Below are 21,435 nucleotides of genomic sequence, written 5' to 3'. Positions count from 1 at the left end.
CTCCATGCGGACATAGGGCTCGATAATGAGCCCCTGTACGCGCGTTGCTCTCTGTTTGTTCCCGAAACGAAATTTCATTGGTTAGCGATCGGTGGATCGGCTATTTTTGCGACAAAAGAAAAGAAAAACATTACCGGTAGTACCTTTGTTAGTTGAACTTACTTTGATGATGGTACCCTTTCGGTGCAATGTTCTTTAGTTTACATAGTGGTGTTCACATTGAATTGTAAAATTTCATGAGTATCGTATTGCACCAAATTTTTCCGAAAACGACTTAATTTTCTTTCCGCTGTTCTTTTTTTTTTTCAAGTTTATCCAGTGTGCTCGAACGAGAAGGATGCGAGGCATTTGCGAATCTGCGAATCCAGGGATTCTAGAAATAGAATAAGAGAGATCCTAGAAATTCTAGATTCTGTCTATTACATTTGCTATTATTCAGATTTCTTTTCTAACAATAGCTGCCAATTTTTATACAAATGTAATATCTGTAGAATACTCTTTAATCGTATTAATTTTTTCTAGAAGGATGACACCGATTCGAATCGATGTTTTTAACAGAAATCCTCGATGAAAATATCCGCTCGCGTGTTGCACAGCTGGCGAAACATTCGCAACAAAGAATCATTTTCCAAATAAGTGTATTTGTGTCGACGCATTTGCGATAATCCAATAAGGTTGGGAGCGAATTCAGCGGCGTTGGTTCTCGCGTCCTTTGCAAGGATTTCCAGCAATAATACTCCGGCCTGTTAAAGCGATCGCCTAGGAGATTATCCGTAATTGCTAATAGACCGAATAGTCGGTCGTGATATTAGGTAAGTACCAACGTTTACATTGCCGCCGACAGTAATACGATGGAAATTCGCGGTAACGAGACGAAGAGGAGGGAGACCTCGTTCCTTTAGAATTCCATCGAATTGCCTCGAAATTATAATAATAGATTTCAACGAATCCTTTTACTCTTCGTTAATTCTCAGTTTCTTTCATCTTCGCTTCCAATTTTCATTCAAAAGCGAAAATTCTAAACGTATCACGCAGAGAGCCGTTACAAGAGAACACATGACTTTACGTAAGAACAGAATTATGCAATTCTACCGTGAAAATTTTTATTAAGAAAATGCTTGAAACGGAACCATAGCTTTCAGATTAAAAGTTATACTATTTGAGTTGCCATTCGCGAAAACTTGCAAGCAAGGAACGTTAGGAAACTGCCAAAGATTAAGCCAACGTCGATCTTCCTGATCCGAGAATTTCGGAAGATGAAGCTCCTTACCCGTTTCGAAACTCGAGCGTTTCAACGACGACGAATTGGAACGCGCAGTTCCCACTGCTATACGTAATCCGCGATCTACAGGAGTTACGCTCGCGGCGTCCTTGCGAACGATAATCGCTCGAGGAAACGCTCAAGCGCGATTATGCAACCGTAACTCGTGTTCGATATCACCGTTTGTTACGTTCGCGATCTCGTTTCGATTTTTTATGGTTATTCTACGAACAGCAGGGAGTACAAGCTCGACGAATTGCGGACGATTATTTCCACACGTTGTTTCTGTCCTGCTATCGGAAGGTTCCGTACACTTCTTAAGTTTCGATCGATGAACGAAACGTTCGGTTCCACGATGAGGCTATTGTTCACCGATGGTGTTGATTCGATGCGTTTTTCACGCGGTTGGTGGTCGACGATGAATAGAAAGGCAGGAATTATTATTCCAACGGCGGATAATCAAGAATTAACCATCATCGGAATACCGTTCTTCAAAGTATTGATACTGGATTCGCTCGACGTCATATTCAGCGGCGCACAATGTTACAAATGAATATCATTTACGATTCTATTGGCTGCCTGACGAACTATAGATCGGAATAAAACAGCAAAGTGCTCCCACTCATCGAACTATGTCTTCTTTCCCAGTTTCCATCGATATTGCCTTTATCGGCGAGAATTACCATAATTCACCTACATTTTCAGAGACGCGTTTTAAGACGGTCGATAAGCGCCAACTCTGGCGTAAAGTAAACGCTCGCATCCGACGAGCTACGAGTGGTACCTCTCGCTCGCGTTCGTCAGAAAGCCGCGTTTTTATTCCACGTTTATCGCGGATTCTCATGACCTCGCGGTCTTATCCGTCATTTTCAGCCGGAGGTGATTTCTTTGAAAGTTAACCGACGCGCTTAGCTCTCGTCGCTAATAACCACGGCGCCCCTTAATTGCGCGACTCGACACACTTCTTACTATAGTTAATCGTATAACGTGACACGTTACGGCCTCGTATTTACGTAATCGTAGTTTCATTCATGCTTCTCGGCCGACAAAGGACTCGCCCTTAAAACGCGACAGCAGTCACGCTTCGCCATCGGCGTATTTTCATTTTGTTTTTCTAGAATCGATTCAACGACTCGCGCTCGCCATTTATCCTGCACAACTTCTCAGGAAATGCGGTTTCCTTTCGTGGTGAAAATGATATCATTTTTCGGTCCGATCGCTTACGCGCGCACTTCTAAAACGAGGCTCAGGATGTGGGTTGACCGATAATCCTTGATTGCGTAGCTTGAAGTTTATGGTTACGATTTCTCAGATAACTTTTATTCTTATTACTCAATATAGTCTAGAAATACGCGATTAAAATTGAAGTTTACGGGGTCAAGTAGTTGATATCGAGGATGATACAAAGTGTGCTTTTAAGATGATCACGTGCAATAAACTGAGAGACTCTTGCTAAAAGGAGAAAATTGCTATTCTCCATTGAAACATGCTTTTTATTCCAACATATCGTAAAACACATACTATTCTTTAAAAAAAAAAAAAAAAAAGAAAATAAAGTCGATCTTGACATATTCCTGGCTTTATTATGCCATACTGTATTTATCCAACGCACGTGTATTCGTAATGCGTGCACAGGATTCTTTTTCTTATATCACAATTCGATCTTAATTCTCTCATTAAATAGCGTTATTAAGATTCCTCTTGTGTAATTTACCTTTTCGTCAGGAACATGAGAACGCTCGGATGTAAAATTCGCGCGACACGTTACGCAACCGTGTAGGCAAGAGGAGCAAAGTCGAAGGATCAGGCGGAGGATCGGACGATTAGGCGATCGAGCGGCCAAGCGAGCAACCAGTTTCCTCATCGACGTGACATAACCGTTGCGAATCAATTACGGTGTGGAAGCCCGTTGAAATCGCTTCTGGCATATTCCGCTCGAATCGACCGGCGACATCCGCCGTTCTGACGCCGAAAGCCGATCGCGTCGCGCGTACAAACACAAACGAGGGTGCGCGCGCGCCCATGCAACCCCCGTCAACGCATATACGATATCCTTGAGTAGACTTGGCCTGTATGGCGGGCAAATATTTACCGGCATATTTCGGAGATCGTTAATATTGGCTCTCGCCAATACCCTCGTATTGATCTCGCGCGAGCTAGGCTTATGTAATCCAAAGGTCGTATCACTTTGCGACGATTATCGCCGATTGCGTATCTGAAAATACTAGTCGAAGCGGTTTTGCGAACGCGTTTGCGGTTTTCATTCACGGAGATTCCGAGGCTGACGCTTTTGGCGAATTAGCGATGGAGTGCGTGTTTAGTTTGTACGTTACGTGTTATCGTTGGCGTTTAAAGTATGTACATCTCGGAAGTACGTAAATTGAATTGAATTATATTTGGATGACTGTGGAATATTACACGGCGTAATTTTAATCAAACTTTCGCAACGTTTAGCGGTCTACGTTAACGTTAAACTCGTACAAGAGAAATCCGTGTATAATTCGACTGGTTAGAGTAGTTATCAGATATATCTTACTAGGATGTAATTTCGAAAGGAAACGTAACCGCAGGCAAAAAATTTTCCAGCGGAATATCCCAAAGAACGTCTTATTACCGGCAGACCACCGCGTAAGCCACGTAATTTTAATTAATTTAGAAGTTAGCACGTTCCGGCCGTGATACTCGGGTCGTAACATCCATTCTGTCCATTACGATTAATTAGCCTCCGCGCAGACGAGCCATTTGTGTGTTCCACTTTGATTCGAAGAATACTTAATGGAGGGTGCTTGGTTCATTAAGCCGATGCGGTGTACAACAATAATTCACCTTGCGATACCACCTCTGGCATACCATGGCTATGCCACGGGTATAATGCTACAGCGGAGATGCATAAGAAAAAAGGGATAACTTGTAAATACCCGACCCTCATTAAACACAGTTTCGTTCCTCCCGTTTAATACGTTTTAATAACCACCGCTACGCAACGCGATATGCTAATCGACGCTAGAAATTTGCAATTACATTCCCTCCTAATTACCGGACTGCGTACGCGAAGCTAAAGGGTCTCGTCGAACTTAGCCGCGTTGAAAGCTGAATTTTACTCCCGTAATCTGCAAATCCAGCAATTTTACTCGAAAATGAGAAAATATCGAATTTATACCAACGAATTAATATCGTGATAACGATAAAACGGTTGCATCGATTTCCCACGTTTTCAATTGGTCAAAGATCGAAATCGTCTCTGCCATAAATTTGCTTCCGCTTTGATCCAACAGGAAGTATAAAATGTCAAACGAACAACTGGAGAAATTTGTGGATCTCTTAACTTATCGGACAATCTCGATTAAAAGCAACGTTTATTGTTACACGTACCGAAAGTTCGCCGTCGATGGTATCCAGAGAGAACACGAATGTGAGCGGCGGAAGGCAGCGTAGGAGGAGCGGATCTGCATCCACCGCTTCCGGAAGCAGCCACGCGCAAAGGAATTCCGTTCACGGGTATGTCACCTCGGCGCAACGTATCATTACGAGTTTCGTTCATGTCGCAGAGTTATTACGAGGATCCTATTTCATTGAATGTCACGTATTACAGATTCTCCCTGTAAATACAACGTTTTTTGTTTGACGGACAAAGTACAGTAGTTAGTCTTCTTTTGTTCGGTATTGTTCGTTGCTTATTTTCAGGTTTATTTTATTTCCTTTGTTTCCCTCGAATAAACATTACCGGCATTTTACGATTTTTATTTTTGCTCTTCAATTTTACGAGAAATTCTTATCTTTTTATTTTTTTTTTCTCTCTAAACAAAGCTACTTATTTGTCGATGATATTAGTTCAATTGAAATTCGAGGTAAAGTTACCAATTGACGATCACTATTATTTCGACTTAGAAATCGTGGTATCGACCTTCTCAATAAAATCCTACTCACCTGTATCTGTAATATCGTATGGTGTAAAATTTCCATCCCGCGTTGCCAAGAACGACATAACCAGAATAATCGTAACGGTGTTCAGCGATTTCTAATTGCGAACGGGTACGATGTTGCAGGCGGCGCGACGCGTCGGTTAAGATAAAACGGCCGACGCGCGTCGCCGGAAACGGCGGTGGCTGCATTTAAATTCAATTATACAGGTGTTGTCGGCTGGCTACGTAAAAATCCACATTAAACGCGACATAAATTATGAAACGGAGTCGCGGCTAGCGATATAGAGAAAAAGATGAATAACGTGGAACGCTAAGTTCGCGGCACGCTGAACAACGAGTGCGGTGCACTTTACGGGCAGTAACTAACTCCTGACATTTATTTCAACGGTTCGTACACCGGGGTTTATCCGTCTTTTACGGCCACTCGTTGGCTGTCGCTCTTTTTCGTATTCCCCGTGGGAGATGAAAGTAGAGGATGCCTGTTTTTTCGTCGCACCGGCTACCACATAAATATCGACGAATATATGTATATTGTTCCTTTCCTTCTGACACCTCCCAGAATATTTGTTCACCGTCTATTCACCTTTCGTCAATTTTATACCATCCATTTGCCTTTTTATCTTCACGTATCTTAGTTTCACGCATGTTACGCGAGTGATATTTGTGAGAGATCAGAGTTATTAACTATTAACCTGTATCACGTAGGTACCGATCAAATCCACGAAATGAAAATTACAAAGAAGCAATGATATGAAAATATCGTTCTTCAAAATTCGCCTGAGAATTAACGATTCTCTGTGCTAATCACGTACTTGAGTACGACAAAAGCTCGCACTTAGTCAATTTGGCTTCTGAAAGACTCGATCATGTTCCTGTTTCAGTGAAAATTAACATGAACTTTGTCAAAAGCGCTTGAATGTTTTTAGTAATAGCAAAAAAAAAATGTTTACATAAAATCTACAGCTTTAACGTATTTGGTGCATTCGGTGTCAATTATGAGTAGCTGCCGTTTAAACGGTAAAAGCTCTACGTTTTATGATCATTGCACGAATTGCAATGGCATGTTCTCGAAACGTTGTATGAACGTCGTTAACCGATTACGTTAAATTGGTGTGTAAGGACTCGTTGAAACTAGTGCAACTTTATTCTCGTTCGACGAATACCTTCGTGGAACGCGTTGATAGCGTTTTAAACGGATTAAATCGAATTAGAATACGCCACCGCGGAATTTGACTCCGGGTTTCATCGCGAGCCCTGCAAAGCTCATCTGTCTTTGTTAATTTCACCAATCAAGGCCGGACAATGGATCGATTGCATCCAGATAGTACAAATACGTACAATGGGACATCTCAACAGGCGAACCCTTTGTCGATGAAAGTCCGTTACATTGTTCGATGGCCGGCCTTTTGAATTCTCCGTACGCGAAAGCAATGACCAACGTAACCAGTGAAACGCAAACTGGAACGTGTGATTATCGACCTGCTAAAAATTCGCGTTTTGCGCTTATTTCGAAAACCTGAACCTGAATTACCTGATTGCGTGTAAACGAGTTAATCATCCATATCGAAACAGTGGAATTAGTTATTGCACGTTTCTCTTCTCTTATTTTTCAAAGTCCGTTATCCCGATCCAATGAATGATCTGAGTGCAATTGCTAAATTTCCAGCTCCTTGTCATATAAAATATAACAAAATCTTCGATTATTTTTACGACTAATATTTAAATTTCTGTAACAGAAAATTCGGTAAGATGTTAGCCTATGTTATACATTGCCCGCGGTTCAGCGGAAGAACTTGCACGGAACCGTGTAATTAATTATATTCATGTAACGTACGCACACGTATGAGGTACGTTGGTGTCGGCTATGTGTGTATGCATGCGTGCACACGAACGTTTTGTAACTTGTCCTGCACAGAAACGCGTCTGTTCAGCTTGTTCTACGAGCGAGCGGCGAGTCCTGGCAACTTCATGCTCACCCTCTATACTTTTCAAAGGGCAACCAGGATGAGTATCATGACGCGTTTAAATATCCCACCAGCCTAATTACAGGAAGTAGATCTATTTTCCAAATGTTAGTTCGTTGCTCCGTTTTCTCCGGTCATGTTAGTTCGGCATTCCGATTCGTTATACACTGTAACGTGATTTCGTTGTTTGTTTAGTATCTTCGACCTAGTCTTATACAAAATGCTCGTACGGCGAATAGAGTAACGGTTTAACCAACGTCACGACTAATGCTATTCTATCGCCGGCATTAGAGTTATAAATCCGATGTTGGTTACAGAAGGCGGCGTAGTCCACTCGGGATAATCCTGTAATCGCGTGGTACGAATGAATTTAAGGCGGAGATCCGTATAAGCCCTCATTATAATGTCTTTTCACTAGTTTACGTAAAAGGATGTGAAAGTCGACGCCGTTGAACGTTTCCTCTGGACATTTTTATAGGCACGAAGGGGCAGAATTTAAAAGACATAAGCGCCTTGAACAAAGATAAATAGCTGAGCAGTGGGCGTTCTTACTTCGTGAAACGCGAAATGTCTCCTTTATAATCCTTCATAGATTTATACAAATTTACAACAATACTTAAATACGTACGTAATGTACCGAAGGTACAATAGTACTTCATTTATCTCAACTCCGCTTAATTGAACGAAACTTTAATCAATGTCCGATCAGTTGAACTACTGCCGACTGAATTCACTCGTCTGAATACGAAATCTCATTATGAGAACGAAAAATAATAAGTAACAAGTAACCCTTTCTTCCTGCTGCCTGTTCTTTCTCCTTTCTGGTTTCGCTCCTCCTCTCGCGCGCACACTCATACAGTTCCCAAAGATATATGCAACTATGCGGCCATCTTCGATGCGATCGTATTGCACCGGTTATGGTATGCACACGCTTGGTAAAAATCTCTCAGACCACCTACGTTGAAATCGTACTGCAATACCTTAAATTAGAATAATTAAACGTGTGTATTTTAATAAGAATCAATTTTATTCTTTATTGAGAAGGTCCTGCGTTTACATGTTTGTTTTATGAATAAAACGTTCGATATCTTGCGTATAAGTGACTATTCGTTAGGATCGAAAGTAAAATTACACTGGTAGTTGGAGATCTCTGTTTGAACACTACTTGATAGACCACCTAGGGTTAGGGTTAAGCAGATCGTATCTTTCATCCCCCGTCTTTGATCATTTTTTCTTTCAACTACAATATTGCATCCAACGAGCTAATCAGTTCGTTCTGACCTATGTTGAACCCGATCGTTAACAGAAGCGGCGGGATAATCGCTGCAGATAACCATATTCCGGTTTTGCGGCTAATTGAACTGCTGATTGATGTATTATCTTCCGGACGAATCGTTGCGCGGCCCGATTGCCATTTGATCGGTTTCATCAACGGGTCGAGGCAACGTTCGCCGAGCGAAGAAAACATTTTTAACCTTTCTACGTTTACGCAAACTATGCGGCGCTACGCCGTACAGCGTTCGTCCAGAGACGCTTCATTAGCATCCGTTTATTTACAGTAAAAATAATATCGTTGAGATACTTTGATCGTAATTGTGGAAATAACGAGAATCTGACGTATACCTGTCCACGTAACGACGATTCAACCAATCAGTGCTGAAAATGTCGATTCTCATACAGAGATAGGACGACAAACTTCAAATATAATTCATCACATCTACAGGAGGTATTAATATCACCACGAAATTACCAAAGCTTTCGGTAATCCATATAATACTATCCAACTAGACTAAAATTACAATAGAGTTTGTGCAAGTGCAAAGATACATTACTACAAAAATATTAGTTTGAGACTTATGAATTTGATTGATATTTAGTTGGTTTTTGCTTGTTTACTTAAATTATTAGAAAGTGGAGTTGCTTGTTACGGCAACTTCTTTAACCCTTGGAACTAATTTCTTGGAAAGGGGCTCTGACGTAATACGTAAATACGTCACGTATTCGTATCTCACTCGCATTCGACGAAGAAGAGAGAAACGCGTGTACCTTTCTCGATAACTGGCCAACCAGATAAGTTCCGAAAATAAACGAATCGAATTCTCCTTGTCACACAAAAGTTTTAATATCGAACTCAACCTCATTGAACTAGCAATCTCCATCAAACAAGACGTCATTCTCCCATTTCTCTGTACAGCAGGGTCCATAACAATTTCCCAACGACTTTACCTTTCTCTAACGTCAGACTCCCGACCAGGGGAAAACTGCGAGCCGTATTGTCGGGCCACTCGTGATGCTTGTTTCGCAGCCACTCTCGCGAAGCGTCTCTCGGGCGGCTCGTCTCGCGAGAGAAGCATTGAATCGGAGAAGGGAGCGGCAGCCCATCCCCTCGGGGGTGTGCACACGGACAGGAAAAGAGAAGAAGGAGCAACGCGCGCGGCGAAGGAGGGCCGTACTTTGCATTTTTATTGGCACATTACGTCCGCCGCTCCTCGCCACTGTAAGCAAGCGTCAAAACCGTCTTCCGGCGATCGCGGGTACGTGCCGACTGAAGTGGCAGGATGATTCCACCGACCGAGTCTTATTGGAAATTTCACCGATAACTCGGTGCTCCATTAAGGGACGGCCACGGCGGCGACCGGGAATCGCGCGGGCTCCTGCATTCGATGCACGAATTAATGGATCGACATGCTTGCTCACGTCTGATGGATTCGCTTACCTGTAGATTGCTGCGGTAAGATAGGGGAAAATTGGATCGACTGCAACGATTCCCTCTCGCGATTCGTCTTTTCCGAGTAGTAAGTAAGAGAGAGGTGGTGTTAGAGTTTTCTCGTGGAGGCCGAGATCGCCGATGGAAGCGGTTAATTGGACGGTGATCGGTCGATGTGGATAGAGCTGCGGTTATCGAGGGTTTTATTGTTAAATGATTGGGGTAATCAGAGGAGGAGAGAGGAGGAAGGTTAAAAAAGAACAGGTGGATGTTAGAGTTTCGCTCGAATAAACTGTTGAATATTCAACGAGATTTCACAAGAATAACGGCACATTGTTGTATCTGATGAAGAAAGTATTTTAGAATACATATAAAAAAATACGTACACGTACACGTATTTACAAGTCATCAGAACTCGATCCAGTTTAAATAACGAATCCCGTAAAGACAAAAAGTTCCTCTCCTTCCACTTCTAGTTTATTCACAATTACATGCCATTCTTTATATCTCTTCTCCTCCCATTCTTTGGTATTGTTTGCAACCATATCCAGCAACTGACTACAAAAATGGAAAAGATAAACAGAAAATGACATTTGTTGCCCGGCATAAAGTACAGATATCTTAACCAGAGCACGATACTATGTATTTACCATTTAATACGCAGATCTCCTGGCTGACGTTTTATTAAGCCGCACCGTTCGTTTCGCGGACACGCGGCTACAAGTAATTTCGATCCGAAATAGCAGGATCAACGCGGAGAGAAATGTTTGCTCTTCGCTAGACTTGACGAGTAATTTACTGTCACAACTTACCGGGACACAATAACGCGCGTTTTGCTCGCGAAGGATTAATTATACCGGGCCGTATCACGTCCAGGTGGACGTCCGACGTGTCTGTAAACGACAGCCGTCGTATTTTCATTTCGCCGAACCTGACGATGCGACCGCAGCAACGCCACGGATCGCGCGCCGGTTATATGAAATATCGTTCGCGTTTCATTCGCGTGTCCCGCGAATCATCGAGATTCAAAGATCGAGCGCGTCGATCCTGCATCACGAAAAATGCTACTGACCCACGATAAAATGAAAATTCAATCGGTTGATTAGGAACCTGTGAATAAATCGATTAAAAAGAAATTGAACGAGTTTCGAATTTTATGGTCTTGGGATTTCATCGGGATCCGTGCGAGCGTGTCATCGTAAAATTTGAATTGCTCACCGTTTAAAATATACAAATGCGAACAATTTAAACTTTTGCTTGGTGAAATTTGTGGAGCGTTGTAGAATTAATTTAACAAATATATTAAATGTAACGATAATTCCCTATAATAAACACGAAATGTAACTCACGTAATTGATGTTTTTCCTGCAATTTTTATATGCAATCAACAAGTAATTATTTGCAATATTTGTGAGGATTGACTCGTATAACCTTGTCGTTAAACTTCCTGATTTCTTTCTGCAAATTCTATTGTTTGGTTGAGACGATGTCCTCGAAAGGACCGTGTGATTCCTACCGTGTCTCTTACATCCAGTGACACGTGGAACGATAAGCGATCGTTGCTATCCAGACAGAAGGACATACTATCTATCGCGGATCTTGCGCGAAGGTAGGTGTACCCAGGGAGAAATGAGAGAAGCGTAGAGGCGACAGAGAGTCCCCGAATGCAATGCGATGCCTATCGATCGGCCGCCATGTGTGAAATAACTCACACAAATAACGCACACGCCGATCCGCGTACACCCACGTACACGCCGCCACCCTTGACAGAAATGTTCTTTCTTGCGAGCTCGAATATTCCGGCAGACAAGGCCAACCACGGGGCTGACGGGAGAGGATGAGTGGTAAGAGGAAGTAGAAGTAACGCGCGTGTAACGGCGCGCTCGGTGGTCGAGCCTGGATTTTTATCCAGGATCCGACGATCATCTCATTGATGAATACGCAGTTTTCATGAATACCATATGAGGTTTGTCAGGACGTGTATCTTCGGTACGGCGCGACACTCGATACGATCTCGCGCGAAGATCGGAACGTCGAGCCGTTTCGTCTTTCGCGAGGGGATTTGCACTCAGACATCTTCGAAACCGTGACGAAAATTTGATCGTCGCGTATTATTTATGACTTACGAGACTGAGATGAGAAAATAACGGCTGGCTTCGGGCAGAAACAGGGATCGAGACAGGGATCGATCTCGGGCCTGTTTTATTTCATTTCTATCGTGTGCTGCGTGGTTAAGGTCTTCGTGGTTTCGGTCTGTCTTCGATCGATTATCAGAATCTATTTTTACGACGCGATAATCTCTATCGAAAGGCCAACAATTTGCGTTTCTTATTTTTCGTAGATCGCTCAGGAAACGAAGAGCTGAAAGATGAATATGAATCACTGTTGTAATCTTGAAGTTTGAAAAGTGTCGTCACATTTTCCGATAATTATTTTACTGTGATTGTTCTATTGTACCATGAAATTTTATTTATTTATATTGTATATATCTTTCTATATAAATAAAACCAATCGTATACTTCTGGTCCGCCTTTTGCCTCATTTTAAATAGGTTCCGCGTCAACTTTGCCGGCGAAGGGATTAACGCGTCGCGGTCGTTATAAAAGCCGCGAACCGATTTCATTTTATCGCGACGCTGTCATCAGCGAATTACCGCGTAAACCGACCGGCCGGCGGACCGCCGCTCGAGTGGATATTACGCTGGATCTGCAATAACTGTAAGCGTTTCGGGATTTATATCGTTTCATCCTCATGTAACCACCATATTGGCCGCTGCTTCAGAGCTGCTAAGCCCCTTACCATTCGCCCCGTGCCGAACAATATCCGGCTAACTTATATTCGAAATGTTGCAGCTCACCGTTGCCCTCCCGCCCTTCCCGATCCGCTCACTGCCTCTCTTCTGACCAGCGCCGATCGACTCGAACCAGCTCGCTGGCCCTGCCGATGCACTGAAAATATTGTAACCGGTTCCCACTTTTCTCTCATTCAATATCAGCCTTGTTATTTACGATATGTATTATCCGGTGAGAAATATGACAATCGCCGCCGCTTGTCGCGGTAGATTACCGGCCTCGAGAAGTCGTTGCAGAACGGATGCTCTCTCCGATGAGGCCACGTGATACACTAGTTTTGTTCCTTAAACGTCTTGTCGAGTTATCGCGGTTTAAGGAACGGAAGTACATTAGGAATCGAAGTAGAATTGACTGTTACCTTGGAATATTCTACTCCATATTATATCGAGGAAGTTCTCCTTGTTACAGCGTGGATATTGAAAACATAATTCTTAGAAATAGTCGTTTGAGAATGTTTTCCTACTACTTTGACGTTTATAGCAAACCTGTTAGGTAACCTTACCGATGAGTCCGCTGATGAATAGATCCCGCGCGAAACGCATCCTTCGTCCTTTTTGCTTCCTCTAATATTGCAACGTCACCCGGTAATATAACATAATTGATTGATGATGCATAAATTTCAAATATACTCTAGCCACGCAAACTTAATATAATAATATCCCAACGTTTCCTTAAATCCAAAGATTCCACAGAAATAAATCATCGTCTTCTGCGTCCATATCAGTTTTTCCAGTCGAGACAGAATCACGAGGCATTTATAAAAGAAGACAAAGATCTTGGTAAGGTCCATTTAGATGATCGGCGGTTTCACTTTGTAACAGGGGTGAAAATCGTGGTTTCCTTCGGAACGCGACGCATCTATGCTAAGGGGAACGGTAGCCAAGGTGAAAAGAGCCGACGGAACGATCGTTGAATCACGGCCAGATTGTGGGATGAGAGGCAGGATTGGAAACGACCGGTTTTCGGTAGTCTGCCAGAGCTTTTCGTTGTACGCGAAACTCTTTCCTCCTTCCTCTGGCTTGTATCGTTCGGTATCTCCTTCACTCTCTGCGCTTTCTCGCCGCATTCATTCGTGTACATCGCTCACCCTCGTCCCTCCTTCTATCTCCTCGCAGTTCTGGCTTCATCCCTTTCGTCGCTTCTGTCCGCCTCCTCGCGAAACGATAAATTTCCCGGCTTTAAATCCCGGTCGCGGTACCCGACCATCTCCACGACCGCGGCCACCGAACGATTCTACAATACACCATGAACGGACGTACAGCTTGTACCGACTTGGCGTGTCTTGTTTACCGGCCTGACGACATATTTATGAGGCTTACACATACTCCCGCCCCGATCCAATCTCGATATTCGCGTCACCTCCCCTTCGCGCCATCTTCATCCTCTAAAACTCTAAACCATCTCGTTTTGACTTCAATTCTTCGATTCTGTTCTTCTTTCGTCGCGTTTCTGTCTCTTCTTTCGAGTTTTGATTTCTGGCTGAAGTCTAGTATTGTTCAGAGCTAGAAAGAGAGCAAATGGAAGGAATACGATCGATCGTAACAGCTTAGATTCACTTCGATTTTACACGAACTTTTAGCTGTAACATGTTATTTACTATTGTACGTTATACAATACATGTCGCCTGATGAGTGGAGCAAACGAAGTATATATCAGCAGCTTTCCTTACAGCTTCATATACTCTTGTATCAAGGGATTCCGTTGAATTCTGTTTGCAATTTTCTCGGATCTGTGGTGTCTCAAAAGTTTTAGATAATGTGGGTTCATCTGGTAAGCGTCCAAGGTTTGTCGTTAGGAATAGTCATTAATTATGACATCGTTCACCCTCGTAGGGGAAAGGATAAGCAAATTAACGCGTCACATCCTGCATTTGGGACTCCCCTTCGGGATAAATTTATCGGGCTCTGGTGGAAGCTCCACCTCGACGACGCTGGACCAGCTTGGGGCGGAACTTCCTCGTATGCTCGTGTTCCGGTTCCGATAAGAGCCCGTGTCGCTTAATTAATTCTCAGCATCAATTTTCTTCCGACGTTTTCGAATATTTCCCTTTCTCGTAAAATCGTGAAACCTTTGTAACACAGCCAGACGAAACTTTATTCCCTCAACTTCCGAAAACAGTCAAGCTGTCTCACTAAAATTATCGAATGAACTTCAAACTATCAAGACATTGTTCGAGGAATGAAAAAGACGCGCTGGAGGTTGCCCGAAGCTACGCGTGGTCTGCATTTCGATTCACAGTTATCGATCATCGCGGTAGAAGCTTGTAATGGGAAGTTTATTAGGGAGCCATAAATGAGATAGGCCGTCAGCGTGTCTCTTTGTACGCGTCACAAACGCGGAGTCAATTCAAAACCCTGGTCACGAATCACGGCGTCTGTCCGCGTCGTGGATGGGAATCGACGCGTCGCGGTGGAACGCGCGAAATTTACGAACGACGCGATCGATCTCTCCGGTAATTGCCTGATTATCGGACTGAAGAAGTCTTCCTTTCAAAACCCAAGTTGGCACACCCATGGCTTCCTGATACTACCGAGATCCTTCGAACCTTCTCGTCGAGCGTGAAACGTTCTGTGTGATAAGGTTTTCTCGAGCTATGTTACGAATCGTAGATTCGCGACGTTCGATTCTCCGGGGAAGGAGAAAAATCTGAAGTGCTTTTATCTCGAGTAACTGCAACGATGGAGGGTATGAAATTGAAAAGTATAGGTCGTTTCTTGTCTTTAATTGTTTGAATTATTGCATGGAAAAGGTACATCCAATCTTGGTTTCCTAGTTCCAAGTTCATAACGAAGGTGAACTCTCAGTTCTTTTTTCAACATCGTCGTCAGCCTTCCTGAATATTTTAGGCGTTTTTGAAAGCACAAGAATACCATCATCGTAAAACAGAAAAGATAGCGGTGCAAAAGGTCCTCTTAATATTACACTACGTTAAATATACAAGACAAAAATGGTGTCTAGAGCACACTTTTACAACCTTCGATAAATAGTACGCTTTTTCCCGCTGCTTTTTATCTGTCATTGGTGTAACTCAAGTGCCTACAAGTATAGGGGACATTTTTCAATTTAGCTCAATCGCACGCAGCATTGAACGTACGTAAGAAGACAGTAGACTGCACGACCAGAACAGTCGAGCAGCGATTATTCTGTCGCTGCATCCAGATTTCTCGTTTCGTTCTTCCAAATTTCATCGGGTTTACAATGACAGCACCGGCGGTAGGAATTGATTTGGGAACAACCTATTCGTGTGTCGGCGTATTTCTCAATGGAAAAGTCGAGATCGTCGCTAATGACCAAGGAAATCGCACTACACCGAGTTACGTGGCGTTTACCGAAGCGGAGAGGTTAATCGGTGATGCAGCCAAGAATCAAGTAGCTATGAATCCCACGAACACGATCTTTGGTAGGCTTATAATTCGACGATCGTGTCAAAGTTTAATTTTTAATCACAGACTTCCTTATTTTTGCCATTACCATAGGCGTACTGTTACCGATAGTCTACGGATGAATTACTTGATAATTTTATTCATTAAATCACTGTATTATGATACATTAAAGCCACAGGGAGAAATCACTATAAATTACGTCTCACAATTCGCAAATCTTAAAGTTTTTTAAACCCTCCAGAGTCTAGATTGTAATAGTAAAATTGCGACAAACCAAATTTCTTCTAAAAGACTATTGATTTATATTTGAGGATTAAAACGAAGCTAAGCAAAATGTTCTATCTTCTAAAAAAAAAAAAAGGAACAAAATTAAGAGATACTTCTTGAAGTCGGACGTAAAATCAAAACGTGGAGCGTTACGCGAGCAGAATTTTTGATAATCACGCTGGCAAGGTCCGTCGACTTGGCAGCATAGCTAGGATCCCAAGAATCACCGTCATTTCCGGGTTTCTGGGCTGGCTTCCGGCGCAGTAGCTGGCCCGCGAAAAGAAACGCGACCGGAAACCAGTTCAACGTGGAGAACGCTCTCGTTTCGTGGCTGCCAAATCGACTTACCGTTCCGAGATCTATAGTCGTTCAGCGGACGAGGTCGGAATTCGCCCACGATAAGTTCGCTCGTTTCGCCACGATAAGAGCGTGGTCGTGATCGTTGCGTCTCTCGATCATGCGCCGAATTCGCGGCCAATTATGCGATCTCTGCCAGCAATCCTCGAATCGATGACTAAGGGAAGCGTAAATGAAATCGTCCGACAGATGCGAAGAGGCTGATTGGCAGACGTTACGATGATCCATCAGTCCAAGCTGACATGAAACAGTGGCCGTTCACCGTGGTTAACGACGGAGGAAAACCGAAAATCCGAGTTCGGTACAAGGTGAGTTGGCTAACGTTTAACGTGACCTGACGTCCAACCGCCTGAACATCCACAGTTAGACAAGGAATTTAATTAGAAACGTTTGACTTTGTTCTGTGTACGGTACCAATGTTGCTTTATGGATGTTGGCCTACATTTCGAACAATCGGTATCTTATCAAACTGCAAACTCATCCTTTGTAAGCTGGCATATTTTCCTACGCTCTTAAGGATTAGACGTTCAATCGTAAATTTTTCACTTTTCCGAGCTCTCAAGGACACTGAAACGATTCTTGGATACTTATCGATGTTTCTATGGTATCATGCGATCGTTCGTCGTGTCAATTATTCGGAATCTTTTTTAATAAAAGTAAACATCAAATCTAAAATTCCACTTGGCTTTAGGGAGGAGTAAGCCATCTTTCAAACGAAAGCTAAGAAATTAAACGTTTCGGAGGAATTTATAACACACTCTCGCTCTTCTCTATGATCAAGTCTATATATCGAGTCGCTATATCGATTCCAGGGTGAGACGAAGTCCTTCTTTCCCGAAGAGATCTCGTCGATGGTTTTGACGAAAATGAAGGAAACGGCGGAAGCTTATTTGGGAAAGTCCGTCACGAACGCCGTGATTACGGTACCAGCGTACTTCAACGATTCCCAGCGACAGGCTACCAAGGACGCCGGTACTATCTCCGGCTTGAATGTCCTGAGGATCATTAACGAGCCGACTGCCGCAGCTATTGCTTACGGCCTCGACAAAAAGGGCCGCGGTGAAAGGAACGTTCTGATCTTCGATCTCGGCGGCGGTACTTTCGACGTATCGATACTGACTATCAACGACGGCATATTCGAGGTAAGTTTCGTCTATGCACGGACCGCGAGCCGCATTCCACCGCGGAGGAACTTCCTTTTTCCTACTGCCGTCGGAACCCTCTCGGGACGGAGCTACGTGCTTTTCTACGCTGTGAGAAACAAGTCCGAGGAAAGTTTTTAAATAAAAGCACCGTTTCTTATGGTTTAATGCGAAACCTACGTAGAATGAATAAATGCCAGTAACTAAGTCTACTGCCTCAGCAATTTTACTGCTAAAAGACAGTAATGTTGCAGCGTGATGTTTCTATTTTATCTTCTGTTAATTTGGCGATTCTAGTAATAATTCGATCGAGTCAGTGCCTTGAGTATCGAATAGAATAATTTTTACGTTGAGAGTTTTAACGCTTTAACGTCTGCTGATTTGTTGCTAATTTCATCGCACAATATTAAATTCCTCTGTGCTTCAAGATCACTGACTGCCAATGTGTTAAGACTCGTAGGATTTTTTGACTTTCTTGTAGAAACGTGAGTTTCTTCGACTTGACATAATTTTTACTCGCTCTAATTTTAGATACATTAGCAGGAGAATGCTTTGAAAGAGCGATCATAAAGTTTTGACAGTAAATATCCAGATTATCAGGTATCGCGTTAAAATCGGAATTTCTGGAAATATTCAGGTCAATTGTAAAGTTACGACAGCTTCGAATTCCAACAATAAAATTAATATTACCGGAAGAGTAGAGAACTTGCATATAATTTCAGGTAAAGGCCACTGCCGGTGACACCCACCTGGGTGGCGAGGACTTCGACAGTCGCATGGTGACACACTTCACACAAGAGTTCTCAAGAAAGTTCAAGAAGGATCTGACGACGAACAAACGAGCGGTTCGTCGGTTGAGAACAGCGTGCGAGCGCGCCAAGAGAACCCTGTCCTCATCGACGCAAGCCAACATCGAAATCGATTCCCTGCTCGATGGCATCGACTTTTACACGTCCATCACGCGCGCTCGCTTCGAGGAGCTCAACCAAGATCTCTTCAAGTGTACGTTACAGCCAGTCGAGGAAGCTCTGCGCGACGCCAAGATGGACAAATCTCAGATTCACGACATCGTGCTGGTCGGTGGCTCGACTAGAATTCCACGAATCCAGAGGTTCCTTCAGGTTGCTTTCGTTCTTTATTTATTTACGGGATAACCCTTTCATACATAAAACATAGCATATAGGCAGGAACAAGCATTCGCTGTTGGCGAGAAACGCCCTCTGAGCCAACGTTTGACGCGACGCGGTGTGTCGGTTCTTTAAAACGAAGTTAGGGTGATACAGGGCAGGTTCGATAATGAAACGCATTAAAATTCGATTACATTTCCTAGCGGAGCGACCCCAGTGTTTTAAGTCAGGGTTCGAAACGCAGGACGAGGGTACGGTCGCGAACAATATAGGGAGGGGGGGCCGACGCCCCCAGAACGAACGTTACAAAATTAATGAGCTCTATGACAAAGTCAACAGCCGCGTTTTTCGACCCTACGCGTAGTCACCGCGTTACCGGTACCATTAAACGTACAGCCTGCTCGAATATATTTATGGTGTTTGACGGCACGAAGGGCTTCGACTTTTATCGTTCGGACACCAATAATCGTAATTGAATTAGAGTACTTTGGAGGCCATTGCGATCGTTGCGATAAATTCTAATATGACTGGGTTCACAGTTTATTGTCCTTTCCAATAGAGACTGATTAACGTAATGTAACGATCGAGCTTGATGCGAAGAAATTAGGAAATCTTTAAATAAACTAATCGAATATGTAAATATCCTTCTGCATGTTTGAACTTACTAAGTACTGTGGTGTCTGTTATTCTTCGACTAAAGTTATTTATTCTTCCACGCCATTAAATACTTTAACGACTTTATCTTCGCAATTACTAAACTGATGCAAGTATTTCTAGAAATAAGTCTTCACTTTCATCTTCTGAGATACATATCTCATCGCAATAATTTACTTACTATTTTAGATTTAAGTACACATTAGACGTTGATACTGGTATTAAGAAAAAAAAAAACACATTTAAACGAAAAAACGAGATCCCAATTCCTTTTTCTTCCATTGACAGGACTTTTTTAATGGAAAGGACCTTAACAAATCGATAAATGCGGACGAGGCTGTGGCGTACGGGGCGGCAGTGCAGGCGGCCATATTGCAAGGTGACAAGTCCGAAGCCGTACAGGATCTGCTGCTCCTGGACGTGACTCCGTTGTCCCTCGGGATAGAGACCGCCGGTGGCGTGATGACCGCTCTCATCAAACGCAACACCACGATCCCGACCAAGCAGACGCAAACTTTCACTACCTACTCGGACAATCAACCGAGCGTCCTGATCCAGGTTTACGAGGGGGAGAGAGCAATGACCAAGGACAACAACCTCCTGGGAAAATTCGAGCTTTCTGGGATTCCGCCGGCGCATCGAGGCATACCGCAAATCGAAGTGAGTCTTTTCATAGAAACTTCAAATTAATTATTGAATCTTTTCCTCAGGACCACTGAACGTTATCAGTTAACACATAAATTAACGATTACCAGTGTCAAGAATTAAAGCAAAGGAGCTGGCTACTAGCTCCTTTAATGATACATCGCAAGATCGCTAATAAACGTTTCGCAGACTCGAAAAACCAGAGATAAGAAAGCAATTCCAATAGAGTACCAGCGGAGCTGGTACGTAGCGAGACGCAGCAATTGCGTCGGAAAAGGAAATCCTTGGCAAGGATATACACAAATCCGTCTAGAGGACGAGGGTTAGGGTTACGACTGGACAGGGTTGAAAGATCCTTTCCAGACGATCCCGTGTCTCGAGATTTCTTTTCTGCCTGTTGCCACCAGTGTACGAGTCGGATGGAACTCTATTGGAATTGTCAGGCTGTCCGGATAAGTATCGGAACGGAAAGCAGACGCGGAAGTGGAAGGACTCGAAGGAATGGAGATGGCGTCTGGACCGCGCGATGTCGAACAAAACAACGGAGAAAGTGTCGTTTTTCTTCCTTTTCTTCTTCTTTCAGATTTCTTCCATTCTTTTGCTTCCCAGGTGACCTTCGACATCGACGCGAACGGTATCTTGAACGTGTCCGCCGTGGAGAAATCAACGAACAAGGAGAACAAGATAACGATAACCAACGACAAGGGACGACTCAGCAAGGAGGACATAGAACGAATGGTGAACGAAGCGGAAAGATACCACGCGGAGGACCAATCGCAGAAGGAGAGAGTCGCGGCGAAGAACAACCTCGAGTCGTATTGCTTTAACGTAAAGAACTCCATCGAGGATGAGAATATCAAGGCGAAGATTGCGGAAGGAGACCGGAAACTCATAGCTGACAAGTGCGATGAAATCATCAAGTGGCTCGATATCAATACTTCCGCCACTAAGGAGCAGTTCGAGAATAAGTTAAAAGATGCTGAAAGAGTATGTTCTTATTACATATTTTATACGATATCTGTGGAGGGAAATACGTTTCTCTTCTTTTTTCCTTTTTGAATAACGAATTCATCAGGCGTTATTTTAATCGAATCGTGTTACGAATTTAGTGAACTTGTTGAAGTTCTTTGCTTTATTATCTTCTGCAGGTCCT

The 21,435-nt window shown here is 43.2% G+C and overlaps 1 protein-coding gene across 6 annotated transcripts in view; it reads left to right on the top strand.

Annotated features, from left to right (window-relative positions):
* Positions 1-21,435, top strand: part of LOC122569289 (heat shock 70 kDa protein cognate 4-like) — a 64,211-nt gene that overhangs the window by 40,991 nt on the left and 1,785 nt on the right. For 4 of the 6 annotated variants that reach the window (XM_043730109.1, XM_043730107.1, XM_043730110.1 and 1 more), the window contains 6 exons: positions 523-812; positions 16,904-17,022; positions 17,527-17,856; positions 18,579-18,977; positions 19,926-20,297; positions 20,892-21,269. In XM_043730109.1, coding sequence (XP_043586044.1) covers positions 16,957-17,022; positions 17,527-17,856; positions 18,579-18,977; positions 19,926-20,297; positions 20,892-21,269 — 1,545 coding nt within the window. In that variant the 5' untranslated portion in view covers positions 523-812; positions 16,904-16,956. Of the gene's footprint in view, positions 1-522; positions 813-4,749; positions 4,760-14,559; positions 16,108-16,903; positions 17,023-17,526; positions 17,857-18,578; positions 18,978-19,925; positions 20,298-20,891; positions 21,270-21,435 lie in introns of those variants that run through there. The other 2 variants (XM_043730111.1, XM_043730105.1) reach the window with 2 other exon arrangements.

Source organism: Bombus pyrosoma, linkage group LG7 (assembly GCF_014825855.1).
Source record: "Bombus pyrosoma isolate SC7728 linkage group LG7, ASM1482585v1, whole genome shotgun sequence".
Classification (NCBI taxonomy): Eukaryota; Metazoa; Arthropoda; class Insecta; order Hymenoptera; family Apidae; genus Bombus; species Bombus pyrosoma.
The sequence above is the reverse complement of the archived record's forward strand: the minus strand, read 5'-3'. Positions and strand labels throughout refer to the sequence as shown.